The following is a 19,990-nucleotide window of genomic DNA, read 5'->3' as shown; positions in this document are numbered from 1 at the left end:
GCTCTAACACCCCACCCCAACCCCACCACCTGGGTGAAACCACCAGCCTTAGGACCCAGAGGAGCAGAGGAAGGGTGAGGGTACCACCAGGAAAAGGGCTAGAAACTATGTGTGTGCAAAACAATTTTAACTGCGTTAGTATTGTTCCTTTTTCTGCACCCAGCAGACCTAGACCTTGTGACTGCCATTGCACTAACAATAAATTCTCGGCTTTACCTATGCATACGTTGTGCCTCCTCTTTGCCCATAAACCAGATTTTGAGAGCAACATCTCCCTGCAGCCCAGGGCTTACAGCTGAACAGAGGAGTCTGAGGGTTTAAAGTATTGGCATGTTTATTAATCAAGAAGTTTTCTTGGCCCCTGACCCAAGCATCATGCTCGGGGTTGCGTTACAGGCGCACCCACGACTGCAGAGGACGCCACATGGCACGTTTCCAGACACCGCTGGGGGAGACAAAGCAGCTCATCTGGGATGAAACCAAGCAGTAATAACCCTGTTATTACGGGGATCCGAGACACCACATCCAGCTGGGGGCTGTACGAATACCAAAGTCCGCCAGCACACACAGGAGTACAGTCCTGGGAACGCCTCCGGGTAATGTCCCTGCCTCAGATGCTAAGGGAGGTTAAAACACCTTCTTCCTGAAGGCAGAGTTGTGCCACCTTCATACAGGCTGAGCTGGATGCGGTTTTTGGGGTGGAGAGCATCTTCTAGGTTGTCTGTGCTGTAGCTCATTGATTGGGGTAGCAAGTTGCCAGGCAAATATTCTTGTATAAGTTTACTTCTGGTATTTCTGCCAATTACATGTTTTTTTCATGACATTATGATTTGTCTAGCAAAGGTTACATCCCCAACAGCTACACAGCAATGTACCAATGGTCCAAGTGTGGGCCTCCCACATCAGGCGAATTATGCGAGTGATGTCAGCCACGTGGGCCGGGACGTGTGCCCATGGGAATAATCAGGGAACCGATACCTGGTCAGGTGTTAGCCAGGAACAGCAAAGATACACTGCTGAAAATAAAGTTTAAGGGCTAGAGAATAGTAAAGAGCCAGAGCAGCAGATTTTCAAAACTCCTTTTTCTCCTTTTTCTCTGACAAGTGCCAGCAGCCCCACCCTGCCCTTTCTTTAAAAATAGATGTAAAGAACTCTGCACTTTTTCAGGAAAACATGAAAAGGCTGATGGCTGGTTTCTCCCCACACGCTGAAAGTAGGAGCTGTGACTGCCACAATGATGAACTTTCAACTTTCAGAAAGATAATTTCTGGAAACATTCTCATTGTGTGAGAACCATAAGATTCAGAAAGGCGAATGAAGGCCAGTGATGCCAGTGATAGTCTGACGTTATCTAGTCTGACACCTAAATCCTGCCTCCCACGTCCTCACAGAGATGATAAAGGGTCCTCCCCAGCCACTGCCTCCTGCAGACAAGTCTTGTAAAAAAAGATGTGGATAATCCAGTAGGAGCGTCCCCACTGGGGACCTGCACGTGCCAAGCTGGTTTGCTGCTGACCTGTAAAACGTGGGTTGGCAGAGCCCAGGGAGCCATGGCCACCTTCATACTGGTGGATACCTGCTCCTGGGCCTGCAGTACGCAGCACGTCACCTCTGGTGTTCCTCTTTGAAGTCAAAGACCTTGCAAATAGCGTCAGGACTGCCCATGTAACAGCAGGAGACACGGTCCCCAGCCACCACTTGCCTCTGGTAGAAAGGACACACAGTTCCAAGCCATCACTTGCCTCCTCGGAGCTGGGTTTCCCTGTGGGCAGTCATCAACCTCTTCCCTCCCATGCTGCCCAGAATTCAACCGGAATGGAACGCAGAGCAAGCAATCTTCACATCCTCCTGAAGAAATGAGGTTTGCTGAAAGGACTACCCACTTGGTTTTTAACTGGAGGACTTCAAATAAAGAGAAACCAAATCAGGCTGGCTTGCAGGCATCCTAACCACATCTCTCCTAGAGACAGAAAAGGCTTTCTGTTGTGTTCTGCTGTTAGTGGTAACCCTAGATAAGAGAGCTGCTCATTATCATGGTGTGCACTTCTAGTGCAAGATGAAGAGGAATGAAATGAACAATGCCTGAAAGACAAGTGCAACAGCAAGAAATATCTCTGCTCTCCATCTTTTATCTCTGTTCACCCTCTGGTGTTCAGGACACAGCCCAGGGATAAGAAAGTCTGAGAGAGCTGCTGGGAAGACTTTCATTCTCGTCCATACCTGAGGGGGGAAAAGCATTTATGTTTCTCCAAGATAAAAAGAAAGAGACATCGCATCCCTCGTAACCAGAGAGACTTTTCCTGGGAAGGGCTAGGTAGAGCTTGCTGACTTCCCAACTGCAAGGCACAGGAGGGTTTCAGAGTAGGAAATAAAGAGTAAAGGATGTGCTCTGCAGGGATACAGTGGGTAAAGAGGGGGAAAAAAAACCCTTTTCTTTTTATTCCATCTCCATCTGAGTTGCCTTCCGAATTTGAAAACTTACTTCTCTCAACATCTGTGGAGACCAGTGGCACTACCACACCAGCAGCATCTCCTCCTGCTCCGTGGCCAGGCTGCCAGGTCAGCTGGGGGAGGCAGGCTTTGGCACAGCAGCGCTGGCAAGTTCAAGCTTTGTGGTCTAAAGCGCTTGGTAAAGAAATGCCTGGCCTGAAGGATCAAAACACAGTTCTCCCCAGCACACCCCTGCTTTCGCTGCCCTGGGGGAAAGCCTGATGGTGGTGGTTGTCTACAGAAAGGGTCTGTCTCGGCTCTTGAGAGCATCTTTGAAGTCCTCTCTGCAGGGACGATGGGCAACTGTAACTGCCTGGGGGTCCCAGAGGGAACCCCAAGAACCTCCTCTCTCCTGGTGCTGTGATACCAGGGCTTCCCTCTGTGGACTTCAGAGACTTGCTGGAGTTACATGTTTCTTTTTGTTTGATTTATCACTTTGCTCAAGTGTAAAGCAGTTACAGTTGAGACTGTGGCAGAGCTGGAACAAGTAAGCAGAGGCAGAACATCGTTTTGGACATGTAGCAGAAATGTCCCTTGAGGATTTAATTCCTGGTAGATAGGGAGAAAAAGGGCTAATGTGGAGAACAGTCTATAGAGATGCTATGTCCACAAAAACTTGCAAGCATCCATACGTTGCTGGTTAAAGAGCAGATCTGGTCCTGTTTTGCCTCTCTGCTGTGTAGAGCACCTGCTGGGATGTCTTGGCTTTACAACTAACTTTCACTGTAAACCATGGCTGTTTGCATCATGTTTGACTTTCGCTTTGAAAACACACCAAAAGCTTACCCAAATGACTGTTCCGAGGAGCAGACTTCAACCCTGGCAAGGCTTACAAGCCTGAACAGTGCGTTTGAAATGCTGCCGGAGGCTGCTGAGCTGGGAAGGCAGCCGTCCGTTCTCTTCCCCAAGACTGCCAGCCTCGGCTGAACAGTGATGGCACCGTGTTGCTGGGTGTAGCTACAACGGGCGCTTGCGCTGTTTCCTCAAGCAAAGCAACAGCAGCAACGCGGGCTCGCGTCCCGGGAAAGAGCTCTTCCAGCCTGAAGCCGTGCCAGGATCTTCTGTGTTCATTTCAAGCGGAGGGACAGGAGCAAAACCCAGGCAGCTGGTTTTCACCCAGGTGTCAGTATTGTGCCACGGAGCTGGGAGCTGTGTCGTTCAGGCTGTATCCTTTAGAAATCCTTGTGAAGGCTGGGCAGTGAGCAGGGATGGAGCCCCTGGGTCCCGCTGGAGCTCTCTGATGCAGCGCTGCCCGGTGCGTCTCAGCAGCACAGCACCACGACAGGCACCATAGCCGTGACTGCACTGAACCCTGCTGGACATTTTTTTCCCCCATTGTCTTAACTTCTCCTCCAAAACTCTCTCTTGTCTTTTCTGTCAGCTGGGTGGAGGCACTTCTGGTGGTGCATCCCTGTGGCAGCAGCATCCTGTTCTTCCAGTGCTCTCCTGCAGCAGAGCTGCTGCCTGCCCAGAGCCCACCCGGCAGCTTTTGGTGCTGTTGTGGGCACCAGCTGGTCACATACAAACACAACCCTTTGCAGAAATTATTTCTGTGCCTCGTTTCTGCAGGAAAACCCATCAGAGGGAGCCTCATCCATCCATGTCGCTGTCCTTGAGAGATGCAAGGAGACAACTCAGCTCTGGTGGCTTTCCAGCCACCAGTGGGAGACACATTTACTCTTCATTAAAAAGGTGGGGAGGCAAAAATTACTCAGAGAGAGAGACAGAGAGAGAGAAACTATGTCTAGGGATGAAAATGTTTCAGCCTGAGGGCTGGTGAAAGGAGGAGCCAGAGAAAGCTGAAGACTTGCACGCTTTCTGCAAGCAAAAGGAATGTGGCCCAAACAGGTATTAAAAGTGAAGAGAAATGTTTATCCCCTCATTAGAAATAGCACTGAAGGGATAAAGGCATTGAAACAGCTTAGTGATTAGGCTCCCTCATGCCTTGGTGACCACATGTTGGTTCCCGAGCCATCTGTTAGCCTCCCCTTGCTCCAGCTGCCACATGGGGATGGTGCTCTCCTGCCCTGGCGAGGTGACAGAGGCTCAGCCAGGTCTCCTGGGGAAGTGTCCTCCTCCCCTGGGACTGGTGACGTGCACGTGATCCGCTCAGATCTGCCCGTTTCCATGTGTACCGTGAGTTACACCCATCACTCAGAGCACATCGCCCAGGCTGTGCTGCTTGTGGGGTCAGCTCCAACGATAACAGTAAGACCCGAAAAAGCGGGAGCCATAGGCTGGCAGATCACATCCCATCCTTCCTGGGCTCGCCCAGGCAGGAGGAACGGCCACGCAGCCACACTCCAGCAAGCTGCCATTTAAAGTGCTGCAAAAAGAAACTCCTTTCCTCCCTCCCTCCATTTCTTCCTCTCTCCCTCCCTCCTTTGCCTCCTCCCTCCCTCCCTCCCTCCTGCTGCTCAGGAGAGCTGAAGCTGGCAGGCCCATTTCCATCAGCATCACCCCTCTCTCCTCACCACCACGTCTGAGCATCCCTCAGGGCAGCACGGACACCAGACACCAAGGTGTGCAGGGACAGTGCGAGAGTTGTACGGGTGTGCAGACACATTAGCAGATGCTACGAGGGAGGGGAGGAAGGGGAGCACAGCCTGCCTTGCAGTGAGCGTGGACAAAAGACCCAAGGAAACCACCCATCGTGGCTCTTTGCTGTCAGCCCAGTTGAATACCTGGGTGCTGGGGAACAAGGCCCATTTATTACAGACTGCCCAGGGAAGTGGCTGAGTCACCATCCCTGGAGGTATTTAAAAGATGGGTAGACGTAGTGCTTAGAGATACGGTTTAGTGAAGGTTTTTGTCAGTGTTAGGTTGATGGTTGGACTCAATGATCTGAAAGGCAGCCCGTGTTCGGCCGTGGCTCTGTGTCCTTCCTTTCTGTCCGTCGCTGTGTTCAACCTCAGTCACTGCACTCACATTCACGCCTTGAGGTCAAGTTTCTTCTGGAGCTCTGCTCGGCACCAGCCATTTATGTCTATTGCCTCGCTCCCCAGTGAGATCCAGCACTGCCGTGTCCTTGCAAGACTCATGAAGGGAGGGGACAGGGAAGAAAATGCCCCGGGGATGTCTCTAGCAGCCCTGTGTCACAGCTGGGGAAGGGCTGCCCATACTAAGGAGGTCCCTGCCCTAATGACCCACTAGAGCAGGCATGTCGCTCCAGGCAGGATGCGTGGTGCTGCCATGCTGCAGACCAGGACCCTGCTGTAACTGGGAGAGTTTGTCTCTGCAGTGCCCATAGGACATTGTCTGCTAAAGCTCTGTCCAGAAGAAACAAGGTTATATTTATCTCATGCTGCTACTCCAAACGGGGGGACGCTGGCTGCCTTCCCGCCACGTCTGGTGACCAATTTGCCTTGTTCTTGGGCTCCCCTCAGGGAGGGCTTCCTGCTGCCATGGAGAACACAGCCATCATCTCCTGACAGTGGCATTTGGCTGTTTCTCTCCCCACAGGTGGCCTGTGCCACTGCCATGTCTGATGCCCGCTGGCATCTCATCTCCTCTGGCCAGTGCTTCCCCCATAGGAAAAGCCTGGGATGGAGCTCAGTGAGCTGCAAGCGGAGGTGCCCTCTGGCATCTGTGGTGGGGGACAAAGCCTGACCCCAGGAAAGCTTGTGAAGCCACCCGTGCCGTGGGTCCAGGCAGCAGCGGTGGCTCCGCGGGTGCTTTTTGCTGCTGTGTCTGCGCCAGCCAGCGCAGGCACCAGAGGATGCCCTGCCGCAGGCTCTGTGCAAACTGCTCCTCTCTCACTCAGGCCTGGTGAAACACCTCCCGTGAGCACAACGTTTGTGGTGTGAGGCATCCCAGGTGTCACCCTCAGTCCCAGCGACCGCACGGGATGGCTTGTGAGCTTCTGTCCCTGCTGCACTGTGAGATGCCTGGGTGTTTCACAGCTCCCCAGCTGTCTCGGTGCTGCTGGGGCTGCTTGTTCCTTGCGCTCGGGCAGCCTGTCATCTTTATTTAGGAGATAAAATGTACAGAGCGAAATTCCTGTATGTGTGATGGTTCCACTTCATACATGCGCGTTACTGTGTTGTTGCATATTTGCTGGGTGCTGGCCCAATAGTTGTCTGCTGCTGTTAACTTAGAAAGGGGTAACGGAGATGTTGCTTCAGCACGGCTTTAGTCATGAAGACAAGAGAACCTATTGATGTGTATGTTTTTAACCAAACTGTGATTTAATTCACTTTAATTGGTGGCAATAGGGCACAGGCTGTCACTGGCCCAGGAATACAGCACACTGCATCCATCCCCTCCTGCTGCGGGAGACACACATTTCCTGAAGATCCCAAATGAAATCTCCTCTCATCCCCCATGACGTGTTAGAGTTCATCAAGGATTTGCATCCAGCCTGGCAACATCCATCCCAGAGGCGGGCATCAGATGTGCCCCTTCAACGTGCAGAAAGCTCCAGCATCGTGTGGCCTTCCTGAAAGGCTCAAACCTGCCCCACCAGCCACAAACCTATCTGCTGCTCTGCAAAGTCCTACACAACCCTTGCCTTGGGCTGGGTGCTGGGTCAAGAGATAGGTACTAAGATGGGTATTTCCCTTTGGATCACGATTAATCTCCCTTTTTTTTTTTCTGAAACAGCCCACACAGTCAGCTATCAGTTCAGCATCAGAGTTCAGGTTCAGGAATGAGTCAGGCTGGGGCTGTTCCTCCATGGCAGAGAGGACAATGGTGTCTTTGACGAAGAGGAGGAGGGTACGCACACCCTGCCAGTCGTGGTGCTGGGTTACTGAGGTGCTGCTGAGCTGTCAGGGAATGGGGAGATGAGCATAGACGCTCCACTTTGCTCTGTTTCTTGGTGTGTTGGCTCCCGTTGGCAGAGCTGAAGCGTGGGCTGTGCTTTGCCCCCGCAGACCATTTCGCATGTGCAACACCTCCGGGCACCGTGCTCATGTTTTTCGGAAAGAGCACATTTATCTCCAAGTATGGGTCAGCAGAAGATTAGGGCTTTGAAGAATGATTGCCCTGCTGCACTTCATTGGTTAACACCCTGGTTTTGGTTTTGTTTTTTCGGTTGTTTGGTTTTTCTTTTTTTTTTCTGTAGGAAAAGGAGAAAAAAAACGGACTGCTGAAAGCACGATAACCTTGTTCTCAGGCCCCTCCTGAACCTGTGCTGCAGGATCCTCTAGGACAAGCATGGTTATTTGGGCAGCTAATGGTGGACAGATGTGATGTGAAGACCTCAGCTGGTTGTGGTGTCTGAGTGCCCTTTTCTCTCAAAACTCATGTGTTTTACCTTCTCTACACCCAGGCACGTGGAGAATTATGGAGACTGAACATCCTCGGAGAGTGCCAGGTGAAGAAGGGGTGTGTGGATAAATGTCCTGGTGATGCGCGCGTGCATGCATATGGCGCATATATATTAATGTGAGTGGGAAGTCTGCCTGGATACTTGAGTCTGGTGAAGAAAACCAGTATTTACAGGGGTAACACAGCAGACATCGCTGTTTGCTTGGTAGTACCCTTCTCTTGCCTATATCTCATCCTACATGGTAAGTCTGACCCAGCTGCTGACGCCAGGGTAACACTGGCTGCACTGACTGCTGGAAAGCACATCGGACCCAGCTGGCACAAGACGAGAGTGGCTTTGGGTTGGCATGAGGCCCAGCAGATGCACACGTCAGCAGAGGCTGTGGGAACCCAAAACATGGTACTGCTCTGCTGAGGTGGGGATTTCTGTGACCTGGCTCTGTACATTTTGGCATTTCAGCTGAGTGAGCAGAAATACAGATTTATGCAGAAGCGCACGGAGGGGCAGAAGCCGTACGTCAGAACTGGCGTAGTGCAGCAGCAGCTTTGCTTTGCCAGCATTACTTGCTGCCTTTGAGGTACAAATATCAACCAAAAGTACATGTCAGCCCAGGCGTTACAGTTAAATTTGACATATTGAGGCTAAGGATATAATTTGCTTGCTATTTCCTGATTATTTTTTTTTATACCTAGACAGAATATCTAAAGTCACGTTGTTGTCCCAAAACTCATGGGATCATTTACCCGGTGTGCAAGCCAATAGCACACAGAGTCGAGGAATTAGCTATTTACTAGCAGTTCTGCACAGAAAAGGGTGCTAAGGTGAATTTTCGCAGAGCTAGCACACCCAGCATTGAAACAGTCACTCGTTTATATGCTGTAAATTAGCATAATTAACGTATTGATTGTTTATCAACTTTTTACTGGTGCTCATAATTCCTTATCTTGAAGCCGATTGCTGTAAAATGTCCTTGTCTTCAATTAAAGGTACAGTCTCTCTTAATTTTACTGCACAGACTCAGTGGGTGAGGGTCTTCTAGTGGAGGTGGGTATCCTAACTTCTAGAGGAGTGGTTTTCATATTGTAATTAGTCAAGTTCACCTTAAGGACACATTTCCAAATTTCTTGGGCAATCAGCCCACTGAAGCTTCTGCTATCTGGTTTTAGGTCCATTCGTTCCTTCTATCCTGTTTTCTTGTCAAGAATAATTTACCGAAATGTTTTACAGAGTTACAATCATAGATGCTTCCATATTGATGTTTATTTTTTTTCTGTTGTGATCTTTTCTGGATCTGTTCCTGGCACGGTTAGTAATTTCCACGGTGCTCCATCACTGGTATATTAAATCAGTGTTTTCAAGAGTCTGAAAACAAAACAGGATTATCCTGGACATGATACAGTTACCAGGGGTTTTGTGAGTTTTGTGCATGCTAATGCAGGCCCCATCCCTGCGCAGGAGCAGCTTTCGGCCAAGAGAGGCGTGGGACACAAATACCCTTCATTAACCTTTCTTTTTTTTTTTTCTTGTAAAACTTTTGACCAGTTTGGCATTCCCCTGGTGCTGCCCGGCAGGTTGCACAGACGCAGGAAGATGCCTCCTGCTCTCCTGTGCTCTCAGTGCCCTCCCAGACACCGGCAGGGCAGCAGACTGCTCCCAGCCCCCTCCCTTCAAAAAAGGAGAGGAGCTCCGAGACCTGCAGAGATGCTGCTGGCCACCCGCAGTGACACAGGGCAGGTTTTGCCAGCTGTGCAGCCTCCGGATATGGGTCTCACCTTCCCCCTTTGCACAGGAAGGCAGCAGTAGCAGCTCAAAGCAGCTGGGCTGGGAGGAGAAGCTGAGGTCAGGTCCAGCTCAGGGCTCCTGGTGTTGCTGCTGCGATGGAGGAAGGGAGCTGCCTCCGGCAGTAGATCCTCTGAGCCGCAGAAAGCATCCTCCCTGCTGGAGGAAGGCTTTGCAAGCGGGGCTGAGGCAGAAGCAGGGGGAAGATGCCCTTTAGAGTCTCGTAAGAACTAGTGAAGCAAAAGACTTTGCAAAGAAGGCTCTGTACATTTATGCTGCCCTCACACCATGGGGTTACAGCCCTTGTGGAGAAGGCCTGGGTCTCAGTCTTGCTCCAACAGCTGCATGGCTGTCACTGACACCTTGGAAAAGAGGTAGATATCCCCTAGCAGAGATGCTCAGCAGCTCCAGGGAAAGGCCATCCTCTTGTCAGCTTGGGCAAACGGACTCCAGTGCCTGCCCCAAAGAATGGCTGCAGAAATCAGTCCTGTCTCTTGTGTTTTGGCTGAGCAAAGTCCCGTCTAGAGGGCTCACACTGGGAATCTGCAGCGGAGCAAGATAGCTGGTGCTGTCCTCCTGCCCACCACCCTTTTGTCTTTGTCCTGAATTTTTGTGAATCCCCTTCTCGAGCATCTGAGTGTTTGCCTATACAAAAATAAAGCCTGGTGGCCAGGCACCCAAAGGGCAGGAGCTGCACTGCTGCGCCTGGCTGCGACCCTGCTGCTAGGACCTTGGCAGCAGCTGAACCTTTTCCTCTGGGCAAAGACTTTGCTTTACAATTTGGAGAACATATGTCATGGCCCAAATGAGCCAGCACTTATTTCTAACACACATACTGTTACTGGCCCGTTCTTGCAAAAAACCGTACCTTGCAGATTGCAAATATGAGTAGGCATTAGAATAGTAAATCCTATCCGAAGAAGATCGGTGGTTTAAAAGAATTTTATTTTGTGGTTTGTTCTGCTCTGCTCTAGGAAGTAAGCCCAAAGGCACTCAGAATGTGTGGAAACACTACAAGGGTAGACTCTTACAGGAAATTAAATTTCTAGAATAAAAGGTAATCTACTGTCTGCTTCTTTTTCCCAGGGAAGGAGGAAGAGGGGGAGAGAGAGAGGAGGGAGAGAAGAGGCAACTGGAGGGATTGTCAGTTTTGCAGAACTGCCCAGGACAGAAGAAAATGCACAAGCTGAAAGAATGATAATGAAATAGGTCCATGAGGTGTAAGGATTGTGCAATTACACTGCATGCAGTATCTTTATTATAAAACTTCAAATACGGTGATATCTTATAGAGAGAAATAGATCAGGACTAAAAGCTTCAGAACACCGTTGCATTTATTTATTGATATTTGTATATATAAAACAGATATATATATACATGTATATGTGTGTGTGTATATATACAGACAAGTTTGTGTATATATACACACATGTACACATATATATATATGTACGTATATGTACAGCTATATGTACATGCATGGGTAACCATTCAGATATAAATCCAAGTTGGAACAGTAACTGGGAGGTCAACCCCAGTCACACGCTCGAGAGCAGTGACGATACCGGCACATCGGTTGCTTAAAGCGTTCAAAAATTTCCCTCATGGGGAAGTGTGAGTGTCATCTGGGTTTTAGGCATCTCTAGAGCCTCTGGCCACTCAAACCAGCCGGTGCTGTCTGCTTTAGCTACCACCTGTGTTACAGGATGCATGGTGTACTACCCTTGTTTGTGCCTCTCTCCATCCTGTTTTGGACATCTGCAGAACAACCAGCCCCTTGGCCAGCGGCTCTGCTGAGAGCAGCCACCGCTCTGGCCTGTGGCTCACCAGCCAGTGGGTCCACAGGAAGCTTTGGTAAATGATTCACACACAGTATTTTTTCCGCTCTTCAGTGGAAAAAGTTTCTTGGTAGCTATTTCCCTGCTCATCCCTAGGCCACTCATTTCGTCCCATACGGATTTTTTCTTGACACCCACAGTGTAATTTATAGGCTACAGCTTCCAAACCCTTCCAGCCCAGGAAGGCCCTGGTAGCAGATAGGGAGTCAGGATCATACCTAGATATTCCTCTATGTTGATTTCAACAAAACACATGCATAGCATTTATTTCTTTGTTGCTTATCTAGTTATTCGCTCACTAAACCCTTTCCGGGCTGGAAACCTCATTCAAATCTGTCAACTGGGAGCCAGGCAGGATGCCTTAAACTTGGGCACCAATTCCCTCCAAAGAGTGGGTTCCCGCTCTTGCTGTGAGCTCCATCCCTGCCTATGAAGCCAATCCACTCTACTGAGACAAGGGAAGGAGCAGCCAAGTCTCTTGAGTTCAGAAACAAACAGTTCCTTTCAGTATGGTATCTGAGGTGGGGGAAGAAATGTTTCTAAGGCACCTCTCCATGCTGCTCAGATAGTGTGGGCATCTGATGGTAGTTTCGGCCTCCCTTTCACAAAGCAGGCAGGGCAGGACGTGACAAGGGAAAGGGAGGGAGATGCTAAAAAAGATCCTAAAAAGTAAGAACGCCAAAGCAACCATGATAAAAGCATGCTCAAGCAGCTGCTTCCACTTTTCCTGTAGTGACAGGATGAGTGGTAATGGCTTCAAAGTGGAAGAGGGTAGTTTTAGATTAGATACCAGGAAGAAATTTTTCACTATCAGGGTGGTGAGGCACTGGAACAGGTTGCCCAGGGAAGCTGTGGATGCCCCATCCCTGGAAATGTTCGAGACCAGGCTGGATGGGGCTTTGAGCAACCTGGTCTAGTGAGAGGTGTCCCTGCCCATGGCAGGGAGGTTGGAACTAGATGATCTTTAAGGTCCCTTCCAACCCAAATCATTCTATGATTCTGTGATTCCTGTCCTAAAAGGCTGCCCAAACAGTGCATCCTTGTGGATGCCCTGCTGGGACAATTTCTCAACTTCAGGTCACCTGTTCAGGATGAAAGTTTTTGACTCATAGCTCTACAAGACACTGCCAACAAAAGACGACTGTGAAGACGTCACGTGCAGAGAGGAATGCTTGTCCAGACTGCGACCATCAAAAGCACTGTAGTCTTTGCAGACCAACAGAAAACGTGTGTATTTTCTGAAAGCTTCACAAAGATGCTTCTTGAACTTCTCACCCACAAAGGCGTAGATGACTGGGTTGAGGCAGCAGTGGATGAAGGACAACGCCTCAGCCAGCTCCATGGCTAAGTCTAGCCTTTGGCTTGTCTGGCAGTCGTCAATGATATACATGTTCCTCAGAGAGTCCATAAAAAGCACAATGTTCACGGGGGTCCAGAAGAGGAAGAACACAATGACAACAATAAAAACCAGTTTCATTGCTTTGTACTTGTTTTGAGTATGGCACTTCTGAAGGTTTTTCAAGATGCTGTAGTAGCAGAAAATGAGGACACCAACCGGAATCAGCCACCCCAGGACATTGACTTCAAAATTACTCAAAGTCTTCCAGCCGTTGCTGCTGTCAGGATAGTGAGGGATGCACTTAGTCTGGTTATTGTCATTCATTTCCTGGAAAAAAATTAGGTCTGGTGCTGACGCTAAAATGGCAACTGCCCAAAGGACCAGGCTGGTAATAACCCCATAGGCAGTTGTCCGAACCTGTAGAGCGTAGACAGACCGGACAATGGCCAAGTACCTGTCGATGCTCATGATGGTTATGAAGAAGGCACTGCTGTAGAAACCAATAAAGTAAGCTGAGCTGATGATTTTACACATCGCATTTCCAAAAGTCCATTGTCTCCTGATGGAGTATTGAACCAAGAAGGGGAGGGAGAAAACAAAGAGGAGGTCAGAGATGGCGAGGTTCAACAGATACACGTCAGTCATGGCCCTGACTTTCTTGAAGACTGTTAGGACCCAAACGACCAAAGCATTTCCCACGAGACCAGTAACAAAGAGCAGGGAGTACAGCACTGGAAAAAAGGTAGATGCAAATGGTAGAATATTTTCAAGATCACAGCTGACGTCCAGTTCTGGGTAGAAGCCATATTCATAGGCTGCAGAGGAGTTAGATGTTGATGACATGTAACCCACCTGTTCAAGGACAATGAAGTTCATGAGGCCCAAATCCCAAATTACCCTCTTAGTAAATATACTAGGTACAAGTCAGCTCATACCAAGCTGCATGAGGACAAAACAACTTTGTCTCAGCTGTGTTGCAGGATGCAACTGAGGAATAAACATGAGTGACTAGTCCTCCCCTGCAAGATCCTGGATGAGGTTCTTGCACCAGAAGGGCATAGAAGACCAAGGAAAATGCAGCTGTGGTGGTAAACCAGAGGTTACTAGTATCCCCACACTGGCTCCATGTGGGGTGCCCAGCCCTGTGCCTGCAGTCCAGGTGGATGTGGTGGGCTACCGGGGCCAGAGCCAGGGAGCATCCACAAACCAGCAACGAAATGGGCATGGCCATGGGGCTGAGAGCCCCTGACAAAGGTTTCGGGGTCCTATTCCATGTTTCCTTCAGAAAGGAGAAAGGGAGCAGTGCTCAGGGAGGAACTGCCATGTAAACATTCATCTCCTAAAAGCTGCATTTCCACTTAGCTGAGTGCCAGAAATGCCCGTTGTGGGACAAGTTACTTTTGCAGAGCATTCCCACGTGGTTCTAGCAGGTTTTCAGCTGTAAAGGCACCAGCATGTACAGGACACCAGTGGGTGCTGCACGTTGCATGCTCTCTCCAGCCCAAGTGAGATCAGCGGTAGCAGCTCTGGCCTGAGGGGCAACTTCACAAAGAGCACATGGGGGTTTCTGCCCCTTCTTCCCCCCTCCCCAGCAGGAACTTTGCCCTCTTGGCCTGTGCCAGCACAAACCACTGCTGGCAGCAGCTCATGTTCACCAAGACTTTACTCCGCTAATGGGAACTGCTGGATTTCCTTTCAACACCAGCGGCTCTGCTCGCCTGGCACCTGTCAGGATGCACCAGCAGCAGTGACATTCCCTTTCCCTGCTCCCCGGCCCCTCGCAGACTCCCAGCACCAACCACCACATCCCTGTCACACACCTGTGACAGCAAACAGCTAAAGAAGATGGGTGGCAGCATATGGCCCGATCTCATCAGCCAAAAACTCACTGTTTTTTTCAGAGACCAACAATCACACTGATTTCTTCTAAACCCTCGCCGTCCCTACCAGGTACTATGTGTCCCCTTAGGCAAAACTGGACCCCTCAGATGTGCTACTGGCCTCAGCTTGCAGGGCAGCAGCCCGGCAAGGAATGACTCACCGACACATTTTCAGAGTTCCCCTCGTCCAGCAGGTACATCAAGTTCCCTTCCATAATCCAACACTGCGTCTGAAAGTGTGAAAAAAAGAGAGCCTTTATATCACAGATTTTCAAGAAGCGGGCATACCTTCACACATATATGTCGTCAGGATTTACCTTAGCTTATGTTGCAATCACAAGTCACAGGCAAGGTCCTCACTGTAGCAGTGCACAGTCATAAAATGCCTTTTCCTCTGGGTGATACGTGTTACATTAAAGATGTATAAAACCCAAGCCAATGAGTTCACCTCTTTAGTTGACACCTAGAGAAAAGGAAATGTGTCAGGTTTATCTTCTAAATGATCTATGTCTTTTCACTTTGAGCATTGATACGAACGTCAGTGGAAGAGATGTGCAATTTCCCCCACGCGTCTGCAAAGTGCCCTCATCCCTCACCTGCAGCACTTGCTCTGCATCCCCCGTGGCTGGGAGAGGAAGCGCTGCTGCCTCTCCTCTGCTCCAAGGAAGTTCAGGGAAGACGTCTGTGGGGGATGGCCCAATGCTGCCAATAGCCAGCGATGGCAAAGGACACCATGTTTGCTTTGACATTTTCTGTTGGAAGGCACCTTCCCCCTGCACCCACCCACATACAGCCAGAAATACCCAAGGGAACTGATCATAGAATCATAGAATCACTTAAGTTGGAAAAGAACTTTGAGATCATTGAGTCCAATGTAAACCTAATGCTGTGAAGTCCATATCAACCTTCCTTCCCAGAACGTGCACCCTGTGGGACACTCTTGCAGACTAACACTGAAGTAAAGCCCCAAACACCACTGGATTTCCACCGACTCTGCCAAGTACCTGCTGGGGCCTCATTCTGACCCAACATGGCTTTCACCCCACAGTGGTCTCTGATCTCCCCCACAACACAAGATATATGGGAAAGAGCAGCACCACTGAGCAAGTATGCTTGGGTGCATTTGAATTGTGTGTTATCTCCTTAAATACTGCTGCTCCTTACTCTAGCCCAGTGCTGTTACTGCAATTCAGATGAGACACATCGCCTTTGTTTTGGTTTAGAGCAAACAGTACCTCACTGGGTGTCAGTCCACAGATGTGCTGCTGGAGATCCCCATATGGAATGGTCTATCGTCTCTCTTAAACACTCTGAATGCCCACCTTCATTTACCATTGCTGCACTGAAACTGCTGGGGAGTTGTGAAATCGTCACAGAATCTTAGAATGATTTAGGTTGGAAGGGACCTTAAAGATCACCTTGTTCCAAATCCCCCTGCCATGGGCAAGGACACCTCCCACTAGACCAAGTAATGGCCAGGCATCTCACAGTGCAGCAGGGAGAGAAGCTCACAAGCCATCCCGTGTGGTCGCTGGGACTGAGGGTGACACCTGGGATGCCTCAAACCACAAACATTGTGCTCACGGGAGGTGTTTCACCAGGCCTGAGTGAGAGAGGAGCAGTTTGCACAGAGCCTGCGGCAGGGCATCCTCTGGTGCCTGCGCTGGCTGGCGCAGACACAGCAGCACAAAGCACCCGCGGAGCCACCGCTGCTGCCTGGACCCACAGCACGGGTGGCTTCACAAGCTTTCCTGGGGTCAGGCTTTGTCCCCCACCACAGATGCCAGAGGGCACCTCCGCTTGCAACTCACTGAGCTCCATCCCAGGCTTTTCCTATGGGGGAAGCACTGACCAGAGGAGATGAGATGCCAACGGGCATCAGACATGGCAGTGGCACAGGCTGCTTGCACCTCACGCACAGGGGAGAGAAACAGCCAAATGCCACTGTCAGGAGACACTGGCTGAAGCCCTGTCTGAGGGGAGCCCAAGAACAAGGCAAACTGGCCACCAGACCTGGTGGGAAGGTGATCAGTGTCCCTCCATTTCAAAGAGTGGCTTCAGCAGGAGAGGAGGAGGAGCAGGAGGAGGAAGAGGAGGGGACATGTGCCCACGAGGAGCAGAGAGGGCTGCAGCTGTCCCTGGGTAGCCACCCTGCGGGTAGGACATTGCCTAGGCGCTGGTTCTGCTTCTGCTGGCAGCATGCCCTGGCCCTGGACAGGATGGCCCACTCTCGCCTGCCCACACCTCGGCCTCGCAGGTGCACTTATGGTGTTACGGCAGAGGGAAAATGTGAGTAGCGGCATAAGATAAACACAACCTGTTTCTTCTGAGCAGAGTCTCAGCACAAAACTTCCTACAGGTACTGCAGAGCCAAACCCTCCCCGTTACAGCAGCGTCCTGGTATGCAGCATGGCAGCACATGTGCCCCTGGGGATCCTTTTGGCTTGGGTCAAGAGCTGGAAAACGCCTTTCTTAACTCATGACCACAAATTCAGCACCTTCAGGGGCAGAAGGGACCGCAGGTTCAGACAGAGCTGTCCTACACCTAAAGCCAATAGTGTCTGGGCACCCCAGCTGCAGCCACCCCTGAGCAGGGACCAGTCCAGACCCAGATCATGCAGGTAAATTTTGCCTCCTCCCCTTTTTAATGAAGAATAAATGTGCCTCCCACTGGTAGCTGGAAAGCCACCAGAGCTGAGTCGTCTCCTTGCATTTCTCCAGGACAGTGACATGGAGCGATGAGGCTCCCTCTGCTGGGTTTTCTTGCAGAAGCGAGGCACAGAAACCACCCCTGCGGAGGTGCGTGTGATCGGCGGTGCTGCTTCACCTCCTCATTCATTGTGAGTCTTATTTTAAGGGAGCAAAATTCTTCCAGGTCCACAACAAGCCAAGAACCTGGAGACTGCTGTTACTGCCAGGGTTTCAGGCTGGAAGAGCTCTTTCTTGAGATGCGCACCGTTTGGCCACTACTGTTTCAGCCCCTGCTTTGCTTCAGGAAATAACGCAAGTGTCCATTGTAGCTCCACCCAAAGTCATGGAGGGAGAGGATCCAGCTGCACCACCCTCAGCTCCATAAAAAAGCTCAGCTCCATACAGAAACATTTCAAATGCATCACTTGGGTTTGTCAGCCTTATTAGAGTTGTTAAGTTTATGCCCCTAAACAATCATTTAAATGTGTTTTTACTGGGCCTTCAAAGCAAAAGTCAAACAAGATGCAAACTCCCATGGCTAATGTCAGAATTAATTCTGAGAACAAAACATCCCCATGAGTGCTCGGGTACCTACTCAGTCCTACCCAGCACAGTAGAAATACACCAAAGAAAACCAGCCAAAGAAACTTTTTCAAAATGACATATATCTCCAAGCCAGCTTCCTTATATAATCAATGATGATGTATGGGATTTACGTGGCAAGGTTTTGGTAGCAGGGGGGCTGCAGTGTTGACTTCTGTGAGAAGATGCCAGAAGCTGCTCCCATGTTGGAAGTAACCAGCTCCAGCTGACTCCAAGACAGACCTGCTGCTGGCCAAAGCTAAGCCCATCAGCGATGTTGGTAGTACCTGTGTGATAATACATTTTAAAAAGTGTAATAAACACTGCGCAACAGCAGCTAGGACAGAGGAGTGAGAACATGTGAGAAAAATGACTCTGCAGGTGCCAAGGTTGGTGAAGAAGGAGGGGGAGGATGTGCTCCAGGTGCTGGAGAGATTCCACTTCAGCCTGTGGTGAAGATCATGGTAAGGCAGGTTGTCCCCCTGCAGCCCATGCAGGTCCATAATGGAGCAGATATCCACTTCCAGCCTGTGCAGGACCCCATGCCAGAGCAGGTGGATGTGCCCTGAAAGAAGCTGCAGCCCGTGGAGAGCCCATGCTGGAGCAAGCTCCTGGCAGGAGCTGTGGCCTGTGTGAGGAGCCCGTGCAGGAGCAGGTTTTCTGCCAGGAACTGTGCCCCTGTGGGGGATGCACCCTGGTCTGTTCCTGAGGAACTGCACCCCATTGAAAGGATCCATCTTGGAGCAGTTCTTGGAGAACCCATGTTGGAGAAGTTCGTGAAGGACCGCAACCCATGGGTGGGACCCCACACTGTAGCAGGGGAAGAGCGTGAGGAGGAAGTAGTGTCTAAGATGCAGTGTTATCAACTGACCACATCCCCCATTCTCCATCCCTTTGTGTCGCTCGTGGGGAGGAGGTAGAAGAGTTGGTAGTGAGGTTGAGCCTGAGAAGAAGGGAAGAGTAGGGGGAAAGTGTTTTTAAGATTTGCTCTTATTTCTCATTCTCCTACTCTGCTTAATTGGCAATAAATTGAATTAATTTCCCCAAGTTGAGTCTGTTTTGCCCATGACAGTAATTGCTGAGTGATCTCCCTGTCCTTATCTTGATCCTGTAACTGTGGTGAAGGGATGAGGGATGGAATGTGTATAAATTGTCCACTTTTGTCAGTGTTAAGATGATGTCATTTTGATTTTGGTGTAGGGATTCTTTTGCCAATGTTAAGTGAGATTTGTGAACATTGTGGAGTGTGTGATGAGTATGTATTTTAATAATTCTTAAACATGATTCACAGAGGTGAGGGATGGAATGTATTGGGTTTATGTGGCAAGGTTTTAGTAGCAGGAAGGTTGCAGGGTTGGCTTGTATGAGAAGATGTCAGAAGCTGTCCCCTTGTCTGACAAAGTCAGTTCCACATGTCTCCAAAACTAACCCACTGCCAGCCAAATCTGAGCCCATCATTTGTACATCGGTAGCATCTCTGTGATAACATATTTAAGAAAGGGTAAAACCTGCTGTGCAACAGCAGCTGTGGGAGATGGGAGAGAATAGGTGAAACAGCCCTACAGACACTAAGGTCAGCGAAGGAGGAGGAGGTGCTCCAGGCGCTGGAGCAGAGATTCTCCTGCAGCCCACGGTGTAGGCCATGGTGAGGCAGGTTGTCCCCTGTGGAGGTCCACAGTGGAGCAAGATGTGAGCTAGGGAAAGAAGCACCAGGAGGGATGGAGGTGAGCTGATCCTCTTTTTCATGAGTTAGCAGACAGAATTAAGTTAATGAAATGTAAGATGACAGTCCCTCCCTGGGGGAGGGAACTGCGCAATGAGAGGAGCTCGCAAAAGGGGAGTCCCTAACGAAGAGCTTTTGCTAGCCCTTGTGTTACATTTTCTCAGAAGTTTATTCTCTCTTTCTTAAGGGGCAAAGCAAGCAAACAAAAGTTGTTTGTGCACATGGCTATTGCTGCACCCAGGAGTTTCTTTACAGGAACAACCCAACTGGATGGAGCGCGATGCCTCTGTACATGCCACCCTTTGCTCGGCCAGTGCGTGGCAAGCTGGCAGGCGAGATTCTCAGAAAACCGGCTCGCGGAAGCCGCTGGGCGCTCCTCCTATCCTCCTCCTGCTT

The 19,990-nt window shown here is 50.1% G+C and overlaps 1 protein-coding gene across 1 annotated transcript; it reads right to left on the bottom strand.

Moving 5' to 3' along the window:
* Positions 1-11,028: 11,028 nt before the first annotated feature.
* Positions 11,029-14,991, bottom strand: LOC134510631 (C-C chemokine receptor type 8-like). Its single transcript, XM_063323924.1, has 3 exons — positions 14,916-14,991; positions 14,760-14,828; positions 11,029-13,570 (listed from the first exon to the last, which is right to left on the bottom strand). Exons 2-3 carry the CDS (start codon positions 14,811-14,813, stop codon positions 12,494-12,496), a joined length of 1,131 nt encoding a protein of 376 aa, XP_063179994.1. The 5' UTR covers positions 14,814-14,828; positions 14,916-14,991; the 3' UTR covers positions 11,029-12,493.
* Positions 14,992-19,990: the final 4,999 nt, after the last annotated feature.

This window comes from Chroicocephalus ridibundus, chromosome 2 (genome assembly GCF_963924245.1).
Source record: "Chroicocephalus ridibundus chromosome 2, bChrRid1.1, whole genome shotgun sequence".
NCBI lineage: Eukaryota > Metazoa > Chordata > Aves > Charadriiformes > Laridae > Chroicocephalus > Chroicocephalus ridibundus.
Note: the sequence above shows the minus strand (reverse complement) of the source record. Positions and strands in the feature narration are given on the sequence as shown.

Excerpts from the sequence above, each read along its gene's own strand:
- LOC134510631 (XM_063323924.1), bottom strand. The coding sequence starts at position 14,813 with ATGGAAGGGAACTTGATGTACCTGCTGGACGAGGGGAACTCTGAAAAT. Across the intron at positions 13,571-14,759 it reads GGAACTCTGAAAATGTGTCG|GTGGGTTACATGTCATCAAC; the intron begins GTGAGTCATTCC and ends GTCCTTGAACAG.